General features: G+C 44.3%; 1 protein-coding gene across 1 annotated transcript in view; it reads left to right on the plus strand.

Annotated features, from left to right (window-relative positions):
- VPS53 (VPS53 subunit of GARP complex) overlaps window positions 1–24,987 on the plus strand; it is a 62,526-nt gene that overhangs the window by 1,609 nt on the left and 35,930 nt on the right. The window contains 7 exon segments of the mRNA XM_066333484.1: window positions 1,386–1,466; window positions 2,494–2,543; window positions 3,322–3,388; window positions 17,073–17,159; window positions 17,400–17,515; window positions 18,666–18,785; window positions 24,069–24,147. Coding sequence (XP_066189581.1) covers window positions 1,386–1,466; window positions 2,494–2,543; window positions 3,322–3,388; window positions 17,073–17,159; window positions 17,400–17,515; window positions 18,666–18,785; window positions 24,069–24,147 — 600 coding nt within the window.

The following is a 24,987-nucleotide window of genomic DNA, read 5'->3' on the forward strand; positions in this document are numbered from 1 at the left end:
AGGCAGGGCTGGTGCCCCACCAAACCCGAGCTGGCATTTCTGATTAATAGGTTGTGACAAACTGCTGGGAGTGACAGCTCCTGCAGCTGCTCCAGCTGCCTGCAGCACTGATGCCTATCTGCAGTTGGAGTGCAGTTCCTGAGCAGCCTTTATCTCCCATCTCACCTCTTTGTTTCATCTGCTCTTAATACTTGTGGAGATTTGGGGGTTGTGGAGGTGAATTGAGTGTGAGTTGGGAGCAGGACAGGCTGGGTGTGATGCTGCAGTTGTGCTCTTACATGGGGTGATGTCAGAGCATTTTCCTCTCTCACCGTGACCTCACATGTGTTTAACTGCTGCCTGCTTCTCCTCGGCCACAGGAGTGACTGGGAGAAGCCTCCCAGGAGGGCTGGTTCAGGCAGAATTTGCTTTTATCTCACAAAATCACCGATTTTACAGTGCAGAATGTGTAAAACAGCATCAGTGCTCCGTGTGCCCAGGTGTGAAGGTTTCCAGTGAGCAGGGGGATGCTGTGGGCTTGGTTTTGCTTTTGCCAGGAGGATGTTGGCCATGGAAGGCAGAGCTGATGGCTCTGTAAATATGGGATAAATACCAGAATCGTGGAATACTTTGGGTTGGAAGGGACCTTAAGGACCATCTCATTCTTTCTACATCTTCCACCATCCCAGGTTGCTCCAAACCTCATCCAGAGTGACCTTGAACCCTTCCAGTGATGGGATATCCATGATTTCAGTGTGGTAGCAGAGAAGGGAAAGCAGCACGCTTCAGTCTGTGGGGACAAAAAGCAGAGCCTGGCAGTTGTGTTTGTGTTGTCTGAACTTCTGAGGGGAGATGAGATCTGTTTACACCACAGCTGCTCTTTCCCCCTTCCCAAATCCTTCAGCAAGTTGTATTTCTCACCCTCTTCCGTGAAAGTGGCAAACCCAAGTCTCCAGAGAACTTGTACAACCACTCCTTAATTCACCAGGTTTCCTGTTACACGGCTGTGGAAAGCAAACCCTCTGTCTGTCACCATGAGGCCTGGCAAAGCTCTTGCCAAGGGCAGGGCAGAGCCTCAGTTTGTTCCCAGACAGCAACAAAAGCATCAGGAGGGTTTGGGTTTCCATGATCAGTGGCTCGTGTGTCTTGGGAGTTCCTGGATGGGTTGTGCCAGGGCTGTGTGTGGAATCAGGAGTGTGAATTATCTGTGTTTATCCAGGCTGGTATCCACAGGAATTTTGGGAGGTCAGAGCACATGGCTGCTCTACTCCTGACTGCTTGTTAGAGAAATGCTGTGAAACACAACTGGAGTGGGTGCTGAAGGAATTAAAAGTAGTAGAAACCGTGTAAAATTACAGAAATTACTGATGATGGTTGATTGTCTTTGTTTTCCTCTCTCTTCCCAGGTATTTCCCAGTCAAGATCCACTGGACAGGGCAGATTTCAATGCTGTGGAGTATATTAATGCTCTCTTTCCCACTGAGCAAGTAAGTAATGCTCCAAATACTCTCAGGCTTTACTTTCACACTTTGTACTATCAGGTTTTACTTCCACCCTTTAGTGTCAGGGTAACCTGATAGCAAATGACCAAGCAGTGTTTAAACCTGTACCCAAACCTTTTATTTTAAACACTAGCACAGGAAATAGAGCTTTAACAATAATCACTTCTTAAATTTGCAGCTCTCAGGGCTTGCTGGGAGCCTCTCTCCAACGGGAATGCTTGCTGCTGTTAAATTCCCTGATTTGATCTGTAGAAATAAATTCATTTTCTATGTAGATGGATTAAATTTCATAACTTTCCAGATATATCAATCATTGGTGAGTTCCTTGGGTTTTCACCCAAATCAGGCAGGTGTTGCCTGCACAGTGTCACAGCAGAGTTTGAGCCCAATTGTTTCTTTTGAGATTTGAAGAATGAGATTGCAGTGGGCCCACATCCGTGCTTTGTGTTCCCAGCTTCAGCCCCAGGGGGAGTTTTGGATTAAACTCTTGCAAAACAGAGATGTTTCCACAGGTGGAGTTGGTGTTGTGAGGCTGCTCCAACATTTCCCCTGTCAGAGACCCTCTGCAGCACCCGTGGTTTTGGTTTGCAGCTTTTTCTGGTGGTGTGGCTTGGCTTTTTTCCCTTTGCCAGCAGTGCCTTCACTGCATCTCCTTCCAGACTGTTTTCTGCGTGTCTGGGCTCTGCAGAGGGGTCTCAGCCCAAAGGCAAAGGCTCTGTCCCCATCCCCAGTGCCCACTGGAGGTCACTGTCACACAGTTTTGCTGAGGAAGGACGAGGCAGAGTGGAGGGATGGGGGAAGCCCTGAGCCCTGACTTACCTTTTTCTGCTCTTTGTGATGTGGCAGAGAAGCAGCTGAATTGTTGCCTCAGTTCCTCCACTTGTAAAACAAAGCCATTGCTCTTCTCTTCCTCAGGGCCCCTGGGTGTTGAAGTGTTTGGGATCACAGCTGGCTTATTCCTCTGTAAAACATTCACCATTTCACTTCTCCCTGGTTTTTGTTTATGTTCCAGTCTTTGGCAAACATCGATGAAGTCGTGAACAAGATCAGATTGAAAATAAGGTAAATGTTTCTCCCATTTTATTGCATCTCAGGTGGCCTGGTCTGATTGTCACCAAGGCTTCATAAATGCAGCCTTTGTGCTACAGCTGACAGGATTTAGTTTGTTTAAAAAACATGGATAGAACCAGCCTCGAGTCTAATAGTGGCACAGAAACAAATATAATTTTTTATATTTCACTTCTGTCCTGTACCCTTCAGGCTGTTTAAGCTGATGGGTTGTGAAGTGCAGCTTTGAAAAACAACTGAGAATCAAAAAGCACCAAATTTTAGTAGAGTTTGAAGGCTGAGTGAGCAAACTACCCAAAAGTCGTTACTAAGAATTCATTGTTTTTGGGGTCAGAATATCAATTGTAAAAACTCTCACTCTGTATTTTTGAATTGTCATTATTGGTCCTAAAACTACAAAATAAACACAAGTGTCCATGAAATACTTAAATTTTCTGGGCTGGCTGATATTGCCAGCATGAAATGATTGAGACAGAACTTTGATATGTGGGAAGTTGAAATACAAACAGACAAGGGAGAGCTGACAATATTGCTTAAGGGAACAGGAATGCAAGAAGCTCTGGTTAAATTAAGAAATGGATTTTTATTTTTGCAACAGGACTTTTAAATTGTGCAAGGCAGCGCCGTTGAACAGAGAGGGAGGGGGGAAATAATGAGTTTAGCATTGATAACATCAGCTTTTTTTTTTTTAATTTTAAACCAAAAGGATTCCCCTCGTTGTTTGGTTGGACTCATAGGGACTGTGTTTGACACTCTGGGGTTTTTCCTGCAGGAAGTTGGATGACAACATTCGGACTGTGGTGAGGGGACAGACCAACGTGGGACAGGATGGCAGGCAGGTGTGTGCCTCAGGGGGCTCCCAGCTTGGGATGTCACACTCAGCAGTGGCTCTGGCAGCCAAAACTCCACTGATATTGTTGTCACTGAGGTGTTTCTGTGCCTCTTACACTGCTCACTCAGCAGCTGTTCTGACCTGCCTCACCCTCTGAAGGGAAGTGAATGAGGAATTGATTTAAAGATCAAAAGCAGGAGGCTTGTGTGTGCCATTCTGAAGCTGATGAGGAAACGAGCAGCACTGAACAGGTACAAGTACATTTGATCCTGGGCAGGGATCAATACACGGCTGTTTGTCCTTTTCACTGAGTTGTTGGTCGCTGCTGATCACTGGCTGCCACTTCCTCTTGTTCAGCCCTCAGGTTTTCACTTGGTTTTTTGCCTGACACAGATGTTTGCTGGGAGTTCACTATTAATGAGTACAGCCTCATTAATACTGCTATTAATGCTGCAAAGCTTGGGAGTGCTCAGCTTGGCCCCTGTGTCAGCTGATTTTGAGGCTGAATAGAGCCTGGTTTGGTTCTATTTCCTGTCTTGTTTTAGACCAGGGACATTGAACCTTGAACCATCAGTCAGGGTTCCTCAGTGACTTCTTAATACCAGCCTTAAAACTGGCATGGGATCATTACCCTCTCTGTTTCCCACTGCTTGCTGTCACAGCAATTGGTATCTATTTCTAATCCTGTCTCTGCCACAGAGCCCTTGAGGGAATTATTTAGCCTGCCTAAGCTTTTGTGTTGCTTTAGAAAAACATGAGACATGCTCATTTCTCCCAGCAGAAATAGCTTGATCATGGATGTCTTTAAGTACTGCTGTAAACTGGGGATGTGTTTGGGATGTGGCTTTGCCTGGGAGTGGTGCTGCCTGTAATTACTGTGCAGGGATGAGACAAGGGATCAGGTGAGGAGGCAATTATAGAAATTGAGGGGGGAGTGGAAGCTGGTGCAGTGCTTGGAGAGTTTGGCTGTGATTGGAAAGCTGGTGCTGTTGTAGCCTTGTGGGCCCATTTGAGAGGATAAATTCTGTGGGAAGACCACAAAGGAGTGGGATTGAGAAGAGCTGGGGGTGAGAATTGCCTGGAGTGCCTCAGGACTTGGAGAAAAGGAGGAACACAAGCATTGCCATGCTCAGCTGTGCCTCTGGGACAGTAGGAGCATTTCTGTGCTGTGGAGATTGGCAAGCTTTGTTCAGAGCTCTGTCCTGTGTCTCTGCTTTCTCACCCTTCCATCCCTTTGAAGTTCTCCAAGGCATGGACAGATGGACCTGCCCAGTGTCCTGCTCTGAAGCACCAGGAAGACAGAGCTGTCCATGCTGCCCTTCCTTCAGTTTGGTTGTAAAGGAACCAGTTAAAATCCTGATTTAAGTCAAAACCTTCAGGTGTTCACTTGTGTGTCCATGCAGGTCATATTTCAGCTGGCCTGTAGCTGCAGTTAATCCCAAATATTCCTGGTTTTAGCTGTGGATTTTCCTGTTTTTCCTCATTTTTCTGCTTTGCAAAGTAGGAGCAAGCTTTAAGACAGATGCCAGAGCTTGCAGTTGCATGGGCTGAGGCCAGACAATCTCCCAGGAGCACCACAGCAGTTGTGTCTTACTTTGAGATCCTAATAACTACTAAAACCATCCAATTATTTTAAGTGTTACTTCTCTGGGAAGAAAACTAGATTTATTCTGAAGTGCTGTGACCTTTTTCTGTCTATGTTTCTAATCCAAGCCCATCATTTCACACCTGGATACGCTTTTTTCTGTTTGAATTGCTGGAACCAGACTGTTGGAGTGGCAGGACTTGGCTGGGTCTTGAAGTTTAAAGCAGTGTAGGAGCATCAGGAAGCTCAGATTTTGGACCTGCAGCAAAGGAGGTCACCTTACAGTGCTGGGGAACTCCTGAATGGCATTTCAATTTGAGATAGACTTTTATATTTGTCACCCCAAAATCAGAGGGAACCTAGAAGAAACTTTTACTGTCACTCCTGAGTATCCTGGGTGCTGTGTGGGGGAGTGAGGCAGCCCTTTTCACATGACCACCCTGTTGATAGCACATTGTGGGGGTGAAAACCTTGTTTTCCAGCTTCAGCTGCCTGTTCCTGTGCTGAAAAGTGCCTTTGTTTTACCAGCATATTCTCAGGGGAATCAAGGACACTTGGAAATGTTTTTATAGAGCAAGAGGCCTGACTTCTCCCACTTGGAGAGGAAGGGTTTTATTTTCCAATGCATGGTAAGAAATTATTTTGAAACCACTGAAAACGAGGTGCTGTTAAAGCAGTTCAGTTCTGTGCTTGGAAGGGAGTTGATGTTGCTGTTTTCCTTATTTAGTTTTCCTGGTAATTTGGTCCCACAGTAAAATTAGGTTCTTGTTTCTACTGATCTTCTATTCTTCCTATATTTGTAGGAAACATTTCTCCCCAAGACCAATATTTCCCTGCAAAATTGGATTGACACATCCACGTGGATAGAGTCATCCTGTGAGCCTCACCCTTAGGCAGCCCAGGATGAAGATCATTATTGCTTTTTTTCATCATAACCACAACTGTAAACCACCCTTGGTTAGTAAGGAAACAACTGGCAACCAGCCTTTGCAAGAGGTTTGAAACAAAGCTTAAAAGCAGCCACATCAGTATGTTTAATCTCTAATCTTCTTCCATTTGTAACTCTTATCATAAAGAGGTATCTGTAGTGCACAGTACTTGCAGCAAGCTGGCTTTTGGAAAATCAGAAATGTTTGGAAAATTCTTGTCTTTTATTTTCCATCCCTTGGCGCACTGAGATCCAAGAGGAACACTGCAATCTCTCTGAAGGCATGTGCCTTAAATAAAGGTGCATCTGAACTCTGCTTTTGTGGCTGCTTGAATTTCAGTGGGAGCTCAGGATCCTGTAACTGCAGGATTGGGCCTGAAAGGTGTTTTGCAAAACCCTCTTCCCTTCAGGCACATTTCCTCCTAACAACCCCTGATACTGTGGCCAGCATTGCCTGACTACGTTGTGTTGGAGATGTCCTTGTCTGAGGGGTAAATAATAGTATGAATAAACATCCTTTCAGTCTCTGACTTCCTTCCAAAGGAAATGCAAACCTTGGATGCAGTGGCAGAAGAAAAGAAAAGGAGTTGTTTAAGTCAAAGCAAGCCAGGAGGAGGTTCTTTGGTGAGTCCCTGCCCTCAGCTGTCCCTGCTGCCCTGGCAGGTGAGGGAGCTCAGCCTTGACTTTCCCATCTCCTGTCAGCCAGAGCTGCCCAAAACATGGTTGGGAATGTTGTGCAGGCGCTTGATTCAAGTGCTGCTCAAATTACTGGATTTTTATAATCTTTTTTTTTTTTTTTTAGATACCAGTTCCTAGAAGACAATCTGAGGTTATCAGCCTTGGCAGACTGGGATTTTTTGTTGTTGTTGTTGTTTTTTGAGGAGATGAGGTTATTTACCAACTGAGCCCAGCAAAGAGCTTTCCAAAGCTGTCTTGTGGAGGAGCCTTGTCGAGAGCTGCACCTTCCCAGCTGTCCAGGAGAGGGGAGCCCAGCCTTGGTTTTGAGAACAGGATGTTTTGCTGATAATTGATGGAGCGCTGCCAGCAGAGACAAATCTGGGTAGTGCTGCTTCTTGTTACTGTCCCAGTCAGAGGAATCTAAATCCCAGGCTGACCATATTCCAGAGGGGAATATGGAGTGTGCAGCTATGGAAATGTGCTCTCCATGCCCCTTGAGGAAAAGGAGACCTTAGGGATAGGAAGTCCAAAATCCTGATTGCAGATCCAGCTGCTGAGTTCCCTGTGATGGAATCTCCTGTCCTGTCTGGCTTGGGATGATGTTTGGGATAACACTTCTGTGCCCCTCTGCCTACTGAGGTAATGGAGCAGGGCTTTGAGTAGCTATGAGAAGACATTTCAGTAAGAAATTTTCATGTAAAAATTGGGGTTTTTTTGTCTATCAGCTTTTAAACTGTTCCCCAAACAGTCTTGCACATGAACACGCGTGTGGGTAAATTAGCAGCGAGGTGTCTGAAAAACCAGATTCTGAGTCTAAAAATAAAAGCCATCAAATAGATGTGGCCCCAAAAGAGTTATTTAAGCAGCTCTAAAGACAGGAATGCTCCCTTCCCCACCAAGTATAACCAGTTTCCCAGTTCAAAGCATCTGCCTTTTTGAAATTTTGCCCTAGAATTTCCTCCAAATGCAAAAAGCCTTAAAATAGTCTGGCTCATTTGGCTTCCCCTTCCTGGTGCGATATTTCAGTAAAATCTGCAGACAATGCCCCCAACCTCAGAAATTATCTCACTAATGATCCTTTTATGGGAGGAAACAACAGCCGTGGGTGGAACATTCCTCTGTAGGGCGTAACAAAATTTTCCTTGGGAGTCCCAGACTTGGACAATTTTGGATGCCTTGGGAGAGGCTGGGAATGCAGGAGCTGCTGTGGTTCAGTTGTAACAGTTTCTAGGGAGCCAGTGCTACGCGATTTTTCCTCTGGAAGGTTTTTTTTGTTGGTTTTTTTATTTTCTCAGAGCTGCTGCTGCTGCTGGACTGGAGAATGGGCTGACCTTGCTGAGAGCTGCAGTCCAGTTGTGGCATAATTTCCTCTGTGCCCCAGGGTGCAGTATAAAAAGTTCCCATAGATTTTTCCAGGGAGCGTTTAACGCACTCCGTATGGTTTGATGTGTCACTCCTCACTTGTGTTTATTGCTGAAGCTTCTGCCTGGACTGGCTGTAATTTTTCTGACAGTTGCTGACATGCCTTTACTGCTTGTTTGGCTGAAGCTGCTTCACCTATCAGGCTTTTGTCCTTGTAATAAGTAGCCTCTGCATTTGTTGCTGGTTTAACCCTTGACAGGGTCTGTACAACCAGGATGAGGTGCCTTGGTAGGTAAAGGTGGGGTGAATTCAACAAAAATCCGTTTTAGGAACAATCAAGAGCCCCATTTGAGTCCTAAGATCCCAAATGGATTTGTAGCTTGAGAGTTTGAATCTAAATAAAACCCAACAAACTTTACTTAGAAGATAACTTTCTGTTATCTCTGGTCCAACTTTCCCTTCCTGCCCTGTGCACACCGTATGTGTAAATGACTGAAATTTCATGAAATAAGGACTGTGTTTCAAAGAAAAATGTGGTTCATTGCTTAAAATGTTGCTTATTCTCTGACTCCATTAGGGTCTGGCTCAATTAATGCTAGAAAAAAGTTAAGTGTTAACTAGAAGAGCAAATGGATGTGCCTGGGCTGGGAGAAGCTTTGAATGTTTCTCATGGCTGAAGATACTGGCTGATAACTTGGATTGCTTTGGTTGGCTCCTTCTTTGTTTTGCTCCATGAGAACAGTGATATATATTTTCTTTCTCATAACTCCAGCAGCACAAGAAAAGGGATGGCAGCTGCAGTGGTCGAATAATAGGAATATATCCTTGCTGCCCAGCCTGAGCCCAGACAGTTCAGTTGGCCATCCCACCTTTTGGTCAGCCAGGACTGTCCTTTCTCCTGGCACTGTGAAAATGAACATCTGGCCTCTGCAGCTGTGGGGAGACTCCAGCTGCCTGCCCTGCCCTGGGTGTGCAGCAGTGTCTGGCAGTGTTTGTGCCTGTGGAAGGAGGAGGCTGTGTCTGGCAGAGAAAAATGCCCACAGGTTGTGGGTTTGACAAGGTCATAGCTGGAAGTATGTGAAATACTCCCTTAGTGATTTTCTTTTGGGGTTTTTTATTTGGTTTTTTTCTTTAAACAGAGCTCAGGAAGCACTTTGCAGAATAAATACAGGGATGGAGAGTGAGCAGAAGAAGAGAGGGATGTAGGTGCTGCCCATGGCAGTGAGAATGGGATCCTCTGCTGTTTTTCTGAGCAGTGTCCTGAGCCCCAGGGTCACCACAGTCAGTGGCTTGTCCCCTCCAGCTTTGCTGGGTACAGGCAGTGTCAGCCTGGCAGGCAGGGAGATACTTTTGTGCTCTGTGTGCATAAAATCTTCTTGAGAAGCAGCACTGTTGCTTCAGCCTCCCTCCTTTACCTCCTCGTGTGGAGGTGGCTTTTCTGGCTGCAGGTTGTGTTTCACACTGAACTGAGGCACTCAGTGCCTGCTCATCTCCTACCCCAGGCACTTTGCTGCCATCTATTTGTTTATTTAAACACATGCTTGCTTCCATCCATCAAATTCCAGTGCTGCTTCCTTGGCCATAGTGCCCAGGTTTGGCTCATGTGGAAGGTGTTGATGTGCCCCTGCTGCTGGGACAGCACTGACTGTCATAAGCTCTTAATAACTAATTAAACTCAAAATGAAATATGCCGTATGAATGAAAATTAATATCTCTGAAATATTTGGGGGCTATTTTGTGTCACAATCCCTGATGTTGTAAGCACCAGCTTTCAGTTATATTCGTTCTCTCCTGCCTGGCTAAGCTTTATCTCTTGGATTTTTATGAATGGGTCATTATTCTGAAATGTGAACATATGAAATATGACCAGTGTTTGATTTCAGTACCTTTTTAAGATGGTGAATGGATTGGGGTTAAATATGGCGTTTTAAGCTGTGTGACTTTATATATTTTATGAAAAGTCGTGCCACAGATTCTGTAAGGCTCCAGCTGAGTGATTAAAGTCCCATAATATTCTTCTGTAACCCATGAATAATAAGCAGGAGCTGAGCTGCCAGAATAAATCAAAAGTGAGTTTCATTCAGAGTCATTTCCCTAGTGAATTGTGACAGTTGGACAATGTCCTTCCCTTGTAGAGACACTGAGCTTTTTGTAGCCCAGAACACGTTCAGTGAGCAGGGTTTCAGGTGAATGGCATGCCAGGAAGACCTAGTGCTGTTTATTCTCTTGCTGGCATAACTTTTGCCATCTGCTGCAAGGCAGGAGCAAGTCTGAGCTTGACCTTGCCTTGTGCTCCAGTGGGGATGTTCCTGTCCTGCAGCCTGAGGCTGGGAATGGGGTTTTGTGCTGGCAGGAGGCAGGTGCTGCTGGTGGTGGTGTTAAAAGCACTGCAAGCTGCAGACTGTGACCAGTCCTGTGTGCCTTTGATGCCAACAAAGCAAGGAACCCAGCCTGAAAATGGAATTCCAACAGGCAGGAGGTTGTGTCTTACTGTGGGATATTTAAAATTCTTCTCTTTCCCCTTTTTTGTCTTTTTGTTGGCGTTGCCTCACATTTTTGGTGCGTGGTCATGTTTATTCCAGCTGTGTTGCTTCCATGCTTCTAGCAGGTGAACTGACAGGAATTCCACTTGGAAATCCCTGCTTGCAGGGTTCCTGGTGTGGTTGTCCTTTCCCCCCTTTCATATTTGCCTTTAAATTCTTAACCTGTGCTGATTTTGACTGGGGCAGAGAAAGAGCCTCATACTTGTGATGAGAATTAACTCTACCCCAACCCAAATCAGCATGTGAGCATGGATGTGGATCCATCTTGCAAAATGTGATGTAACTCAAGTGGTTGCTAAACTTATTCCCCCACAGAAGTCAAGCTCTGATATTGCAGATGTGCCTCTGATATTGCAAATATCACCGATTGCAGTGTGCAAACAGATCAGCTGGAGCCCCTCAGTCGTTTTACAGACTTCCCAGATAAATTCAGTGTGCTTTCGCTCTGATCAGACCAGGATGGAGGGAAGGTGAGCAGCATTGCCAGGGGCACTGGGTTAATCCAGGTCCCTGCAGGACAAGGTGTGTCCTGAGCACAGGGAGGTGCAGCAAACACCTGCAATCAGGGTGTCAACAGAAAACAGGAGGGCAGAGACTCGCAGCTTGGCTGTTCTGAAATAGATAAAGAGAATAATGAGTGTCTGCACGGGGAGTTTTTAGCTACATGATAATAGTGTTTAGTGTTGGGTGTGGGGCAAGGCTGTGGCTGCTCACCTGCCGTGTGATGAAGCTGTAGTAATGTGCCATGAGGTGATGGTGAAGCTCTAGTAACCCATGAGGTGATGGTGAAGCTGTAGTAACCCATGAGGTGATGGTGAAGCTGTAGTAACCCACCACGAGGCCCAAGCCTGATGGAGCTCCAGAGGCTTTACATTTTTAGGTTGTGCAACGCCCACAGTTGGCATTTCAGTGGCCACACAGGTGAGTGTAAAACTCATGTAGAATTACTCACTGCAGTGAGGCCACTCAAACTTCTGTCCCAGCAACATCAGCACCTTTCTGGTGGTGCAGTAAAAACTGAGGAGCTGCAGACACCCAGTGTAAAAATGCAATAAACTGTCAGCTCAGAGAGGTGCTGGACCAGCCAAGGGATGCAGTTCAGGAGTTAAGCTGCAAGGTTTTGGCCAGAACTACCTGGAAATCACCTCTCACTTCACCCCGTGTGTCTGTCAGTGTTTGTGCAGCTGTTGAGAACGTGGGGTTTGATTTCTAAGCACCATTTGGGGTTAAGTGAAGGGGCACTTCCAGCAATTTTAAGCTTGGTGCAGTGTTGGATGTAATCTGCTGATATAAAGTGTCCTGTGCAGCCTGAGTGGTTGGGATTGGAGCTGATGGCACAAAACTCTCTTCTTCAGTGACAATTGTGGTAGTTATGTACTATTTGCTGAACTCCCAGGGTAGAAATCTGCTAAAATCAAACCCCAGGGTGATGAGCCCTTCAGGTTTGTCTGCTCAGGGAAATCAGCTGGAACTGTCCTGTGCTGAGACAAGCCCAGGCTTCAGCTGCAGTGGTTTATCCCAAGCTGTAAAACTTAAGGGTTTTCTGTGAAATGAAATCAGTCTGAGAATCAAAAGTAAATTTCCACCCTTCCCCAATCTGGGGGGACTCGTTTGTGTGAGGTTTCAGCAGCAGAAAATGTGAGGCTTGGTTCCAGTGTGAGAAGGTTTCTTTGAAATCTCCACAACTGAGCCTCCTCAGAGAATTGGGGATGGGAACTTATTTTTAGTCGTGGTCTAGATTTTCATTGATCTGGGCTGTAAGTGTGGCAGCAAATGAAAGAAGCATTAACACTCGGTATTCAAGAGCAGGGACCAGGCCAGGGGCATTAAATTCTCAGCATCATGACCACAGCCCTATTTGTAACATTAAAAATACATTTGGATGCTGTGAATTTGGCAGATGTCAAGTGTCTATAAAACACTTGGTAGAGGGCAGCTTTCTGATGTGAATAACAACGTTCAATTGGACTATATATTGGGTAGAATCAAATAAAAATAACATGTTTCTAGCACAACACCAGCGAGCAAATAGAAACCATGGAGGTATTTTAACCATTACTGAGGAAAAAAAGCCCTCAGTGTTAGTTCAGTTATTCCCCAAGCAAGGAAACTTCATCTGAAAATTTGCTTTTTCTCTCGCTTCAATGACATTTTCTAGTAACACACAGGCCTCTTAATTCCTATTTGCATATTTCCTGGTACTGAAGTATTTTCTTGCACAAGATTCCTGATAGGATGCACAAAGAGGTAGTTAGAAATTAACACACCCACTAATGAGCTGCTGGCTGATGGGGTGATGTGACAGCTCTGTACCTGGGCTGGGAGGGGAGGAGGAGGCTGTGTCCATCTGCAGCACTGCAGGGATTTGGAGAGACTGACTCGAATTCACTGGGCTGGGGTGGGTTTTTTTTGGCTGGAATAATTGTTGCTAACACTGTTTTTGTGTGTATGAATGTCAGCCTGGTGCTGTAAGTCACTGGAACGTAACCTTTTAAAGAATGCATCACTTCCACGTTTCACAAACAAGTCATACTCTTGTCCCACCTCTCGCTTGGGGTTTTTTTTTTCCCCTCCTTCTGCTGCTTGGAAGATCTTGTGTGAAAAGGTGGCACAAGGAGTGTGATGTGTGGTCTGATCTTAAGAGTTGCTTGGGCCAGTGCCAAGGGAAGCTGTTTTTTAGGCAGTCTCTCAGTGATTCATGATTTACCTCTGCTCTCTATTGTTTTACACCGGTGCCTTTGGAGTCTTTTCCTGTCGCATCTCAAGGTGAAGGAGGCTGCAGAGCCGTGGCTGATTCATGGGCTGTGTTTTTCCCTCCAGCTTTGGAGAATTTGGCAAACAGCAGAGCTGCTCACTGCCTGTCCAGCTTACCTGAGCTCAGGCTGTGAGCTGGAGCTGAGTTTTCCACCTCTCAGCTTTCTGCTGTGAACACATGAGCTGCCACTGCATAAACAATGGGTGAAAACCAGGGATGGCTGAAAACACAAGAGTGGCCTTAAACTGGGGGGGGACTCCCTCTCCATGAATTATTTTGGGGACTTACTTCTGCTGGAAAGTGCCTTCAGGGCAGCCCTGGAACCAGGACACCCCACATCCCCTCTGCATCCAGGACGGTGTCGGACACACTACACCACAGCAGGAGGAATGTGATCCCTGGCTGCAGCCTTGTAGCAAGCATTCTGTGTCTGGAACCTCTCCCCCCGTGGCTGCTCTTGCCCTCTTTTGCTAAATTTACACTTGTCAGAGCAGTTGGGAAGCCCGGGGTCAAACGTAAAGGAAAAAAGGCTCGGACACCACTGACCCCTGGCTGTGCCTCAGCAGCTCAGCCCTCTCCACACTGTGTTCCTCAGCTGGTGCTGGGACTCAGAGGTTGCACCGAGTTGAATAAATAATGCTGATGGGTTAATTGTAGCTTGCAGGCTCAGTTGTTGATTACAGTCATATGGTGTTTTTCCAGTACGTCGCAACCTTCGTTTCGACATCCTTGTTTCGTATAACCACAACAAATTATATCTCCAGTCTCTTTTATTTGTTCGTGGTCCTCTGCCCCCGGAGTGAACTGCTGGTGGAGGGAAGGAAATGCAGTAACTTCACTCCTGGTTGCTGTTTGGGGTGTGTGCGTTGACACGTTTCCCAGTTGCGCTGATGAGGAAACCAATAAATTAGTAAGGCAAGGTGAACCCAGCGCCGGGCCACAGCTGGGAGATCACTGCCTGTCATCCATCATGGCAACCAGAGAGACTGCCACAAAAGCAGTTCCAAGCCTCTTGATACTCTGTTTTTTCCTTAGAATTTCTGTCTGAAAGAAACCTATTAATAAAACAGTAACTAAAGCGGTAAGAAAAATGCTTTTAAAATTCACGATGCGCTGTTGTAGCAGGAGCAGAGTGTGAAAGGAAATGTGTTTTTTTTTTCCAATACACTGTAGCCTTCAACATGGCTGTTTTCCCCTCTCTTTTTACAGCTGAAAGAATAGTCATTAGTATTAGTCATTAATAAACTTCTCTATTACACCTTGAGCTATTAGACCTACTTTCATGCCCTAGATGTTGGTTTCTTATCCCTTAATGACACCGTTTATTAAATATGAGGTGGTTTTTTATATTTGAAATGTGCTTTTCCTTTGTTTTTCTATTTGCTTTACTCTGTCTTTATACTGACTGTGAACGTGGTGGGTTTCTTTCATTATTAGTTAATTTTCTTTATTTGTTTCCTCTGCACACAGTGTTTTACTCTCAGATGCTATGGTTAGAATGTACAGCAAAAAAAGTTTCATTGATTTCTTTAAACTGCCTTCTGATTCTTTTTAACTGTACATGTGCATGAGATAACATTTTTTATTCAGTTCTGAACTTCCCACCAGATCTGTCTGACAGGGGCCCCTCCTGACTTTTAAAAAACTAGATTTTCACATAGTGTTACTTTCAGCAAATGTTCAAAGAAGTGTTTTCATCTCTAAATGTAAATGATACAAATGATGTAGTCGTTGTATAAATATATATATTATATAATGAATTAGTGTGTTCTGAGTCATATAAGGAATATGCAGCACTTTTTTAAGGAGAAGAGATAAAGATTTATGTCTTAATGGCTAAGCAAGAATTTGGAAGAAAGTTTCCAGGAATGAAACAAGCGTTTATGAGCAATTCTGATTTACTCAAGTTTGCTGTTGAGCTGCCTGTGTGTTTTTTGGTTTTAATTTTTATGGAAATATTTCCCCTTCTCTGAGGGATGTGATGCAGGACTGGAAGAGAACAGCAGCTGCTGTTTGGTTTCTGCCCCTGTCCCAGCCACATTTCTCAGCAGGAGACCACAGCTCCTTAATTCATTAGATGGGCAGAGCACATTTGTGTTTTTTCCAGAGTTTTTAAGGAGGTGGAAGTGTCAGGACCAGGTGATGACACCATTTTGCCTTATTTTTGGTAGTTTTAAGTGCTCAGGGACACAATCCTGTTTTTCTCTGCTCAGTGTTCCAGGGGCAGTTTTTAGGTGGAGATTTTGCCCACCCTGAGTGTGCTGCTTTCCACTGAGCAGCAGGAACATGTTCTTCACCCACTTTCCTGCTGGTTTTTTATCACAATTGTTAAATGTCACCATTAGAGAAATAAGTTCTTTTGAAGAAGCTCTGAATTCCTGGGATCGTGCAGAAAAATTATCATTTCCCATTAGTGCCGAAGCAAAGGGAAACAGCAGTTGGCATCTGTAAAGAATTTCAGGCTGGTTTTTTAGTTTCATACAGATCTATCCAAAGCTCAGGACAGTTGCTGCTTGCCTGATAGCCACATGAGTCATGTCCTGCAGGCCTGAGTACAGGGACAGAGCTAAACGTGTTGAAAAGAGCATTCTTTACTTCTTTGCTTTGCACTTAATCCACCAGATCTCAATGGAGGAGAAAATTTAATTCTCAAAGGTGGCTGGAGCCCCAGGGAGAGGCTTCTAGGAGTGTTCAGCCCTGCTACAGCACATTTTTGTGTGTTTATGTCTCTCAGTGAACATCTGGCAGCTCTGTGACACCAATCCATAAAGTGTTAACTTTCACATGATTCAGAAGATTTTTTTCAGAGGAGATTTTTCTTGCTCCCCCCACCCCCACCCCCTCTGGAAAATGAATTATAAACCATCTCCAGCTTTTATATTTTTATTATAACCCAGCTATATTCCAGCAAAAGCTCCTGGCAGATAGTTTCCTCATCCATTTCCAAATGAAGATGTGTTAAATTTATTTGCTGAAGGAACTTGTAGTTTGTGCTGTAACCTTGGTCATGGGACTGGATATAAAAACAGAGGGATAGAAGCCCACTTAACAGCAGGGAACAAAGTGGAGCTGGAGCTGGAAATGTTATCAGGCTGGGAAGGCAAAACGTGTTGAATTACTTGAGAAAGCAGATTTTGGACATGTGATTTTGGACATGTGGCTTCGCTCACTCAATCCACGTGTGGTTCACACTGCTTGGGTGAGGTCAGGCTGTGCCATGGGAGTAGAAAAGGGACCAGGTGCCCCAAGAAATAGCACTAAAACCCAGGTGAGAGGCATTTCCTGGCCTCCACCTCTTTACCTGTGCTTAGAAAGAGCCATTCCTCCTGCAGGTGTGTGGGAGGCTGAGCTGCCCATTCCAAAGGAATCAGCATCATGTTTTCCACCAGGATAATGTCCTGCTAATTCAGCAAGGGCTTTGGGCAAGCACTCCGTGTTCTATATGTGTATTTTTTATTTATAATTAATGAGCACAGAGGTCTTGTGGAGGTTTCATTTTTCTGCTCTAAATATGTGTTGATCAGGAGTAAGTTCTACCTATTTTTCCACACTTAGTATGTCAAAAATATATTCCAGGAACCTTGAAGAGCTGCTTTCATAAAATATCTCAAAGAAATTTTGCCAAAGCATTATTGTAAAATGGATAATGAAACCCTGGCCCACTCAGGTTCAATATTCCAACATGGTACATTGACTTCTGTTGTGCTGCTGGTATTTCTTTTGTAAAAAAGCTGCTCTCCTCCACTGCCCCAGAGACTGTTAAGAGCAACTGTGTGTTTCTTAGAAAGGTGAAAACTGAATGCAGATTTTCTTACCACTCTGACCTTGTTTCTTTTCCAGGCCCTGGAAGAAGCCCAGAAAGCCATTCAACAGCTCTTCGGTAAAATTAAGGATATTAAAGACAAGGCTGAAAAATCTGAACAAATGGTGAGCAGCACTTTCTTTCTGGCCTTTTAAAGGGAGGAGACACTAACTTTTCCTGTCAGTAACGTTTTTGTCCTCGGTTTTAAGTGGTTGGTAATTTCCTCCTGAGCCTGTGTTGAACCTGTAGTGTTCACACTGAGCTGACACCTCTCCAGTCCCACAGAGGAGAGGGTGACTTCTTATGTCCTGAAAATTACATTGCTGGGGCTTGATTCTTAACTGGGATCCTTTTTCATTCCCTAGGTGAAGGAAATCACCCGGGATATCAAGCAGCTGGATCATGCCAAACGTCACCTGACCACCTCCATCACCACCCTCAACCACCTCCACATGCTGGCAGGGGGAGTGGATTCTCTGGAGTAAGTGTGGGAATTCCTAGTGGAGCTTGGCCACCACACCTGAGTTGTGAAGTTTCTGCAGGGTTCTCTATGAGTGTGTCACAGTTTGTCTAGTTTTTTGGAGGGAATTTTGCTTCACAATCTGGATTTCTGCTGGCTGACCCTTTCTGTGATGCTTTGAGGGACCCCCAGGCTGTGTTGTTGTTGTTTAATAGTTTGCAGCATCGATTGCTTGAATTGCTCTGTTGATCCTTGGTGATGAGGAATGAGTCTGGCTTCATTAAGGAGTAGGACAGCCTGTTAGGAATCCTCATTAGGGATGTGCTCTTGGGAATTGGGGAGGATTTTTGTCAATGTGGTATCTCAAACTGCAATGAGTTTTGGTAATGGTCTGCTCTAGTTTTCATTCTACCACGAGTTTAAGTAAACCTTGGAGCTTGTACTGTGTGAGAATTTGGGGGTTAAATATTTCTAATAATCCATTATGGGTTTTTTAATATGCTTGAAGAACACACAGAGTGGGAAAATAAGAGTTTTTTCACATGTTGCATCTGTGAAGTTGCACAGCCTGTTCTTGGTTTGTAGCAAATCCTACACGAACACCGGGGTCGTGAAGTGCTGAGAATAAAATTTTACTCAGCCTGCTGTCTCCACTGGAATGATCCTAAAGGATGATATAAAAATAAATTAACTTGATTTTCTTCTTTTTCACTGTCAGTTCCCTGTGAAAGTTATTAACAGAGAAGTCAAGGCTAATGGCTTTTCAGCATCGTTCTCCTCCAGAGAAGCTTTAACTCACACTTTGTGTGTGATGACGAATGGCTTCACTCAGGTCATTACAGTCAAATAACATTTACTGCCTCCGGACCCATACTGGGAAGAGGATGCATTCAGTAGTTTACATGTTCCTTGCCAAGTGTTGCTTTTGACATTTATGGGTTTTTTTTTTTCTTTTTGAGGCATTGTTAGATGTGTGCCAGATTGGTTTATTTTAGCGTCGCTTAAGTGAAATTTTGATGCTGCGTTGGAATGTTAATGAAGAGCTGTGTATTTTAGAAAAATAAATGTCAACAGGGACCAGCGTGACCCAGTGGGGAGGAAGTAACCTGTGGAATTACCACCCAGGATTTTCATTGAATCTGCCTTTGTAAAGCTTTAATTTCCTCTGCAGGGCTATGACCAGGAGGAGACAATATGGGGAAGTTGCCAACCTTCTCCAAGGTGTCGTGAATGTGTTGGAACACTTCAACAAATACATGGGGATCCCTCAGATTCGACAGCTCTCTGAAAGGTAAAAGGTTCAAACCCTGAGCACTTCCTTTCCTGCTGGGGAGGAAGGGTAGGAAATGTCTTAGGCAGATTCAGAGTCTCAGGGATGTGAAGCCTGCACATGGTCCTTAGAGCTTCTTTACAGCCAAAACAAACAGGTTAAAACTGGACAGAGTTTGCTCAAATCTGGAGCAGCCCATTCTGTTCAACAGCAGTAATTATTGTGGATGGCTCTTGCTCTGTGCCTTTTACTGACTGGCTTTTCATTTTCTCACCTGGAGGAACCTGTGGAAGTGCAGATTGTTCTGTGTGATGTCCATGTGCTGGTGTTTGTGGTGAGCCCTGAGGTGATGCTTTCTCCTGCACTGAAACGCTGATCTGTTGATGCCCATGGTGATGTCTGGGCCCCTTTGTGCCTCACCATGGACGTCACTGGTGCTGAGCTGCTGTCAGCCTGCAGTGCCCCAGGGCTTGGGCAGGCAGGATTTCTCCTTGTGCCTTGGCCAAACTTGGTTATTCTGAGCACCTGAAGTTCCTTCTGCCAAAACCTGCTCCTGTCACCTGGTTCTGCTGAGATTTGAGGCTTTTAGCCAATCTTCTGCTGGGCTTGTACAGTTTTGATTTTCTGAAGTGGAGTTACCCTGATTGGGTGAGTTTTGGTGCAAGTCCCCACCACCCACCCAGGAGCAGGTGAAGGCTCAGTGGTCACTGAGCCACCATTTCTCCTCAATCTTGGCTTCATTTGGGGTGTGACAGCTGGGAGTTGAGGGAACAAGGTCCTCCCTGTTGCAGGGGACATTGCTGTCCCTGCCTGAGATGACTTTTCTCATTACAGAGGTACTCAAAGGAGTCCTCCAGGCACCGTCATTAATTTTTTTTGGTGGCTCTCTTTGCTAAGACAGCAGCTGGCTCCCTGTGTTGTTTAGTGATGGAAACAGAGTTTGAATGATTTGTTTGTAATGTTTTCATGTAAATCTGTTGGACTTTCTTTATGGTTTGGATACCTCTTCCAGAAAACACAGATGGAATCCATGAAACAGAGCAGAAGAAAAATCCACTCGAAATCTAGAGCAGGGATGGGGCCTTGTTTAACAAAGCATTTGACCATAAGCATTTGCTTAAATGAACATGAACATCAAGGAAATGTAAACATATGTCAGTGCTTTTCTGAGTTGAGGCTGTTGTCTGTTCCAGTCCCGTGCTCAGAAAGATTGCTTGCTTCATTTTCTTCCAGAGTGGTAATGCCCTTTGGGCAGAAACCTGCTGTCATTGGCCATTTTAAGGCCAAATATAATTTAAGCCTTGGTCTAGAATTCTGGCTGGTTTTCCCTTTCTGGTGGATGATTATTTAATACTTTTGTAGTTGCTGATTGTTATAAAAAACAATTCAGGCTTTCACGGTGGTTTCGAGTCACACCGGCGAGACTGGCAAGGACATGGAGGAAAACTTCTTTTGTTTTATTCTCCCTTCAAGATAAGGATCTGAAAAGCTCAAGAAAGCCTGTTCCTCCTATTTTTAGAATTGCCTCAGCAGGGTTTTCCTTCCAGTGTTTATACAGGGAGAGCTGCACCATCTGGTTGTGATAGAGGAGGCTGCTTGTGGGGCGAAAGGAGCTGCTCTGGGGTGCTGCTGGGAGCTCTTCACTGCTCCACATCCAGGCAGAAAATTCCTGCAGGGAGGTCCATGGCACCAAAATTCTGCTTTTGGAGTTGGACTCCATGGCTCTGTGTTAGGGCCTGGTTTGGAGTTGACTTTTCCCTCTCTTTTGCTTAGAAATCCTTTTGTGATTCATGAAACATCAGAGGAAGTTTGCCTGCCTTCTTGCGGGGGATATTTTTAGACTGTGAAATTGCTGGGGTTTGATATCTCATGGATTTGTTTTAATGGTACAAGTGAAGCCTCTAGGATGTTTGGGAAGGCAAGAAATGCTTTAGTAGATGTTGGCACAGACCTGTGACAGTAACCAACGTCTGTTATGTACAATAAGCCCATTATATACACTGCTAAACGAGCAGATTCTGTTGCTTTCTGAAATAAAAAGCCTCTTTTTTTTTTTTCGTGGTGTGAATGGAGTGAAGCCAAGTATGAATGGGAAACCATGGGAAGGAGAAGTGCCTGCTCAGTGGTGTTGGATGTGCTCTTTGTCATGGGGTATTCAATTTAGGTTGCTGCTGCTGGATGCTGTGAGAAGTAATTACGTGTTTTTAATGTTGTTTTCCACCTGTTCTGTCCCTTTGAAAATAACCAAGCAAGAGTCCCACTGTCAGGATTCATTGGAAACCTGGACTGAACTCTCAATTAGTTGGCTTCTTGTGCTGATCCTGTTGAGTATTGATGTAAAAATGTCACAGCTCATAGCCAAATGTAAATATTTTCCTAAGAGTGTTCCTAAAACAACTTTTAATGCAGTGCATTGGTTGTTGTGTTGTAGTAAACAGGAATATTTTCTTATCTCTCAATCCTCTGCTGTTTTCTGTCTGTGGAGGGAGGTACAATTAGTGGTCCCAAACCCACCCAGAAGAGTGGCCTTGCAGACCCAGCAGATAGTGGAAAAAAAGCCTGGAAAGTATTTAGGAAAAAGATAATTATAAGTTTGCCACAGGAGAACAGGCTGGCTCAGCCTCTTTTTATCTCAGCAAGTTGCCAGGAGTGGTTTAAGATTTCTGGTAGCTTTGGCTAAAGGAATTGTGGTTTCTATTAATTGAATGTCATTTGAAACATAGCAGTGGGTTTTCTTGTTTTTATTCTTTTAAAAGCAAGGGAAACGGAGAAGAAAAGCCACTAATAATAAAACAAAAGTCAGAGAAGCAGAAACCATTGGTAGTTGGATAACCAGAGGGTTTGGCAATCCCAGGAAAAGGCAATTCCCTGCTGAGGGGGATATCCCAGCACGTTTCTAAGGGAACCTACCCAAGGAAAGAGACCCTTATCAAACCCACTTGAGGCTCTCAGAGATCCTAAATCTCTTATCTGGGCTTGCTGAACCAATTCACTTGTTGAAGTGGTTCCACACACACCCTCAGGCATGTGCAGGGAGGTCATTCAGTGCTGAATGTCCAGGCTTTTACCTTTTAATGCTGCACTGCATGGAGAATATTCTGAATTATTGAAAAGCTGACAGCTTTCCACGGGGGCAATAATCTCCAGTGGCTCAAGGAAGTGCCTCCCTGTGTTCTCTGCCTAAGGCAGTGGAGCTCTAAAGAGGTGGCAGAAAGGTTTTCTTGCTTCTGGGTGTGTTCATAATTGTGAAAATGGAGTGTGTCAGAGTGTGTGTGGTTATATAAAAAGTGATATTTCCTGGGAGGGCACTGGGGCTCCCTGTCCTTGCTCACACACACCTAAACTTTTGGCTACTTGGATGGCTCTGCCCTGTCCCTCTCTTAGAAAATATGAAGGAAAAAGAAAAAAAGATTCAAACTTGTTCTCCCTGCCTGCTTTTGAGAAATTTTTATTCAGGACTTATTTTTAAAAAAAATACATATTTTTAACATCCCACTTGAGCAAGGCATTCCTGCAAGTTTCTTAATTTAAGGATATGAGAATCCCCATTAAGACTATCCCTAAGTACTTTCCTGAATCAGTGCCTAAAACAACAAAGCTTGTGGACAGGGTTTTTAACTGCCTGACAGAGGCTCTTTTAAATTTGTTGAGTCTTTAGGAATCTGGCTGCTGCTCTTTTTCAGTGCCTCCACTGTGCTGCACTGCAGCTGTTGTCAAATAGAAAGGTCCCCACAGCCTCTCCTAAGGAAAGAAGTATCACTGCTAATAGCTTCCAGTTGTTCATACAACCTCAATAATTTCTGTGACTCCTAATTCTACACACTTCTGGTTTCTTGATTATTTGAAAGATAAAAAAAAAAAATTTCCATCTGTGTTCAGTGTCTTTTCATTTTTCTTTTTCCTCGCTTCTTTTCCTGGAGAATCAAAGGGTTTGGTTCTGTCATGCTTTCTCTCATGAGCTACAAGTGCTTTCTTGTAGAATTTCAGCAGGAGTAAACCTGTGGTTGTGACTTCCTCCTTACTAATTAAATTTCCCACTCCTATTTCGACATATTAGTGAATTCCTTTTGGTTCCCAGTTATGAAGTTGTTAACTGGGGATTTTTTTTACCTGGAAGAGTAGAGGAGTTTCTGAACATTCCTGTGAAGCAGAGAGCTTAAGTGAGAATTATTTTTGACATTGCAGGCAGGAAGCTTTTCCAACAAAAGCCCCATAAATAAATCCTGGGGAAGGCAGGTCGTACATCCAGTTAAATCACAGATATAAAGTTATATTTCAGCCTTCACTTTTAAAGGACTAGAATTTTCTGCATTTGGCACCATGAAAGAATCCAGCATTGTCAAACCATCCCACCAATGGAACTCAAATGAGAAGATTAAAGAAGCAGATCATTCCTTGATAAGGTTGAGGACTCTTAAACAAGCACGAAAAAAAATTCCCAAGTCTTCTGCCCACAGTCTGAACAAACATTTTCACCATGGTAAATGTCTCCAGTCTTGCTAAAGTATCAATCTCAGTGGAAAAATCCACTGTTTGAGTGATCAGTTTAGACCTGAAAGTGTTTCCAGTATAATAAAAACTGATGGAAGAATTCAAGGGCTGCAGAGGGATACAAGTGCCTCACTGTTTGCTTTGGCACTTTCTAGTGTGTGTGGGCATTTCCATTTCCCTAGAAGTATCAATTAAGCTGTATTGACTTTTATTTCTGGAAATTGGAAGCTTTATTCTCTCAGACAAAAAAAAAAAAAAGAGCAAAGTGGTTTATTCTCCCATTTCATACCTTTGCACTTTTGTGCTTCTCTAAGACATGGAGAATTTATAGGATGAAACTGCTGCCAGCAGTATTCACTTAAGAGTGGATCTGTACACCTGGAACTGTGAAAGGTTCATGGTGAAGATTGAGACACTGTGAAGCTTTTTGTGTGTTAAAAACGTATTTCTGTTGAAATGTGGTCAGCAGAAATGAATTTAAAAGTAGATCACGCTGGCATTAAAGGATTTTCAAAGAGCTGATTTCTCAGCTGATTAATTGGTCCTTTTTGAAATACTAATTGGCAGCAGGGCAGGAGAATCCAGGGCATGTTCTGCTGCAGCTCAGGGGTCAGTGCTGTGCAGAGCTGTCACTCAGAGAGCAAACACTCCCCAGTTTTCACACACAGACCTTCTTGATGTGGATGTTTTCTCTTCAGCATCCTTTTGATCCCTTCCAAACCTTCATGCAGCTGATGGTGCTTCAGCCACCACGAAGAGATGTTTGCAGGGAGGTTTTGAGCCACCACCAAAGCCATTTTTGTGTCCCCCCAGGGTGAAGGCAGCACAGAATGAGCTGGGGCAGCAGATCCTGGCTGACTTCGAGGAAGCCTTTCCTTCTCAAGGTACAAAGGTAAAGTTCTCACTTTTCCCTCTTCCTCCCATTGGAAAGTGTCACTGAAAACTTTTCAGTATGATTGTTGTTGGATTTAGTCTCATTTTTCCTCTAGGTTTGCTCTCTGCCTGTTTCAGGGGTTTCTTTAGAAAGCAAAGGGTGATTTCTCCCTGTTCCCTTCACTCTGCACAGAGGGCTGCAGCCTGGCAATAATCTGTCTGTGGGACCCCACTGGGGTTTCCTTGGGGTCTCACCCAGTCCCTGGTTATTTGTTTGACACAGAAATTTGTGTTTTGTCCAGGGGAAGCCAAGCTCAGGCTGGCTGTTGACACAAGTGCTACCGAGTTTGTGGTTTACCCAGCACAGATAAAGATCTGGGCTGGGGCTAAAGGCACCAACTTCCCCAGCATTGTGCATCCAAACATTTGCAAACAGGAAAGGGGAGTAGGTGTGAATTTGAATTTACTCCCAAGAAAACACCACTTCTGTCTTTCCAAGTAGTAGCTCTGCTGGTTTTTTATACAAGTGGCAAGTGCAGGAATGAAGAGACTCTTTGGACCAGTTGGTGAAGGGCAGATCTGTGTCTGTGTGAAGCAGCACCAAAACAGCCTTTTTTTTAAAAAAAAAATGCTTCTAAAATTTCTGCCCTTTTAAAAAAATGTTTCTAAATTTTCTGCCCTTTAGAAAAAAAATGCTTCTAAGTTTTCTGCCTTTTTTTAAAAAAAATGCTTCTTAATTTTCTGTTCCTTTACTATGGAACAACTTCATGGTCAGTGAAATGGAAGCAGCTCAGTTTTCATGCAACAGAGGAAAGATGCAGCAATCAGTAAAGGGTAGCAACAGAAAAGAGAATAATAG

Source organism: Sylvia atricapilla, chromosome 20 (assembly GCF_009819655.1).
Source record: "Sylvia atricapilla isolate bSylAtr1 chromosome 20, bSylAtr1.pri, whole genome shotgun sequence".
Lineage (NCBI taxonomy): Eukaryota > Metazoa > Chordata > Aves > Passeriformes > Sylviidae > Sylvia > Sylvia atricapilla.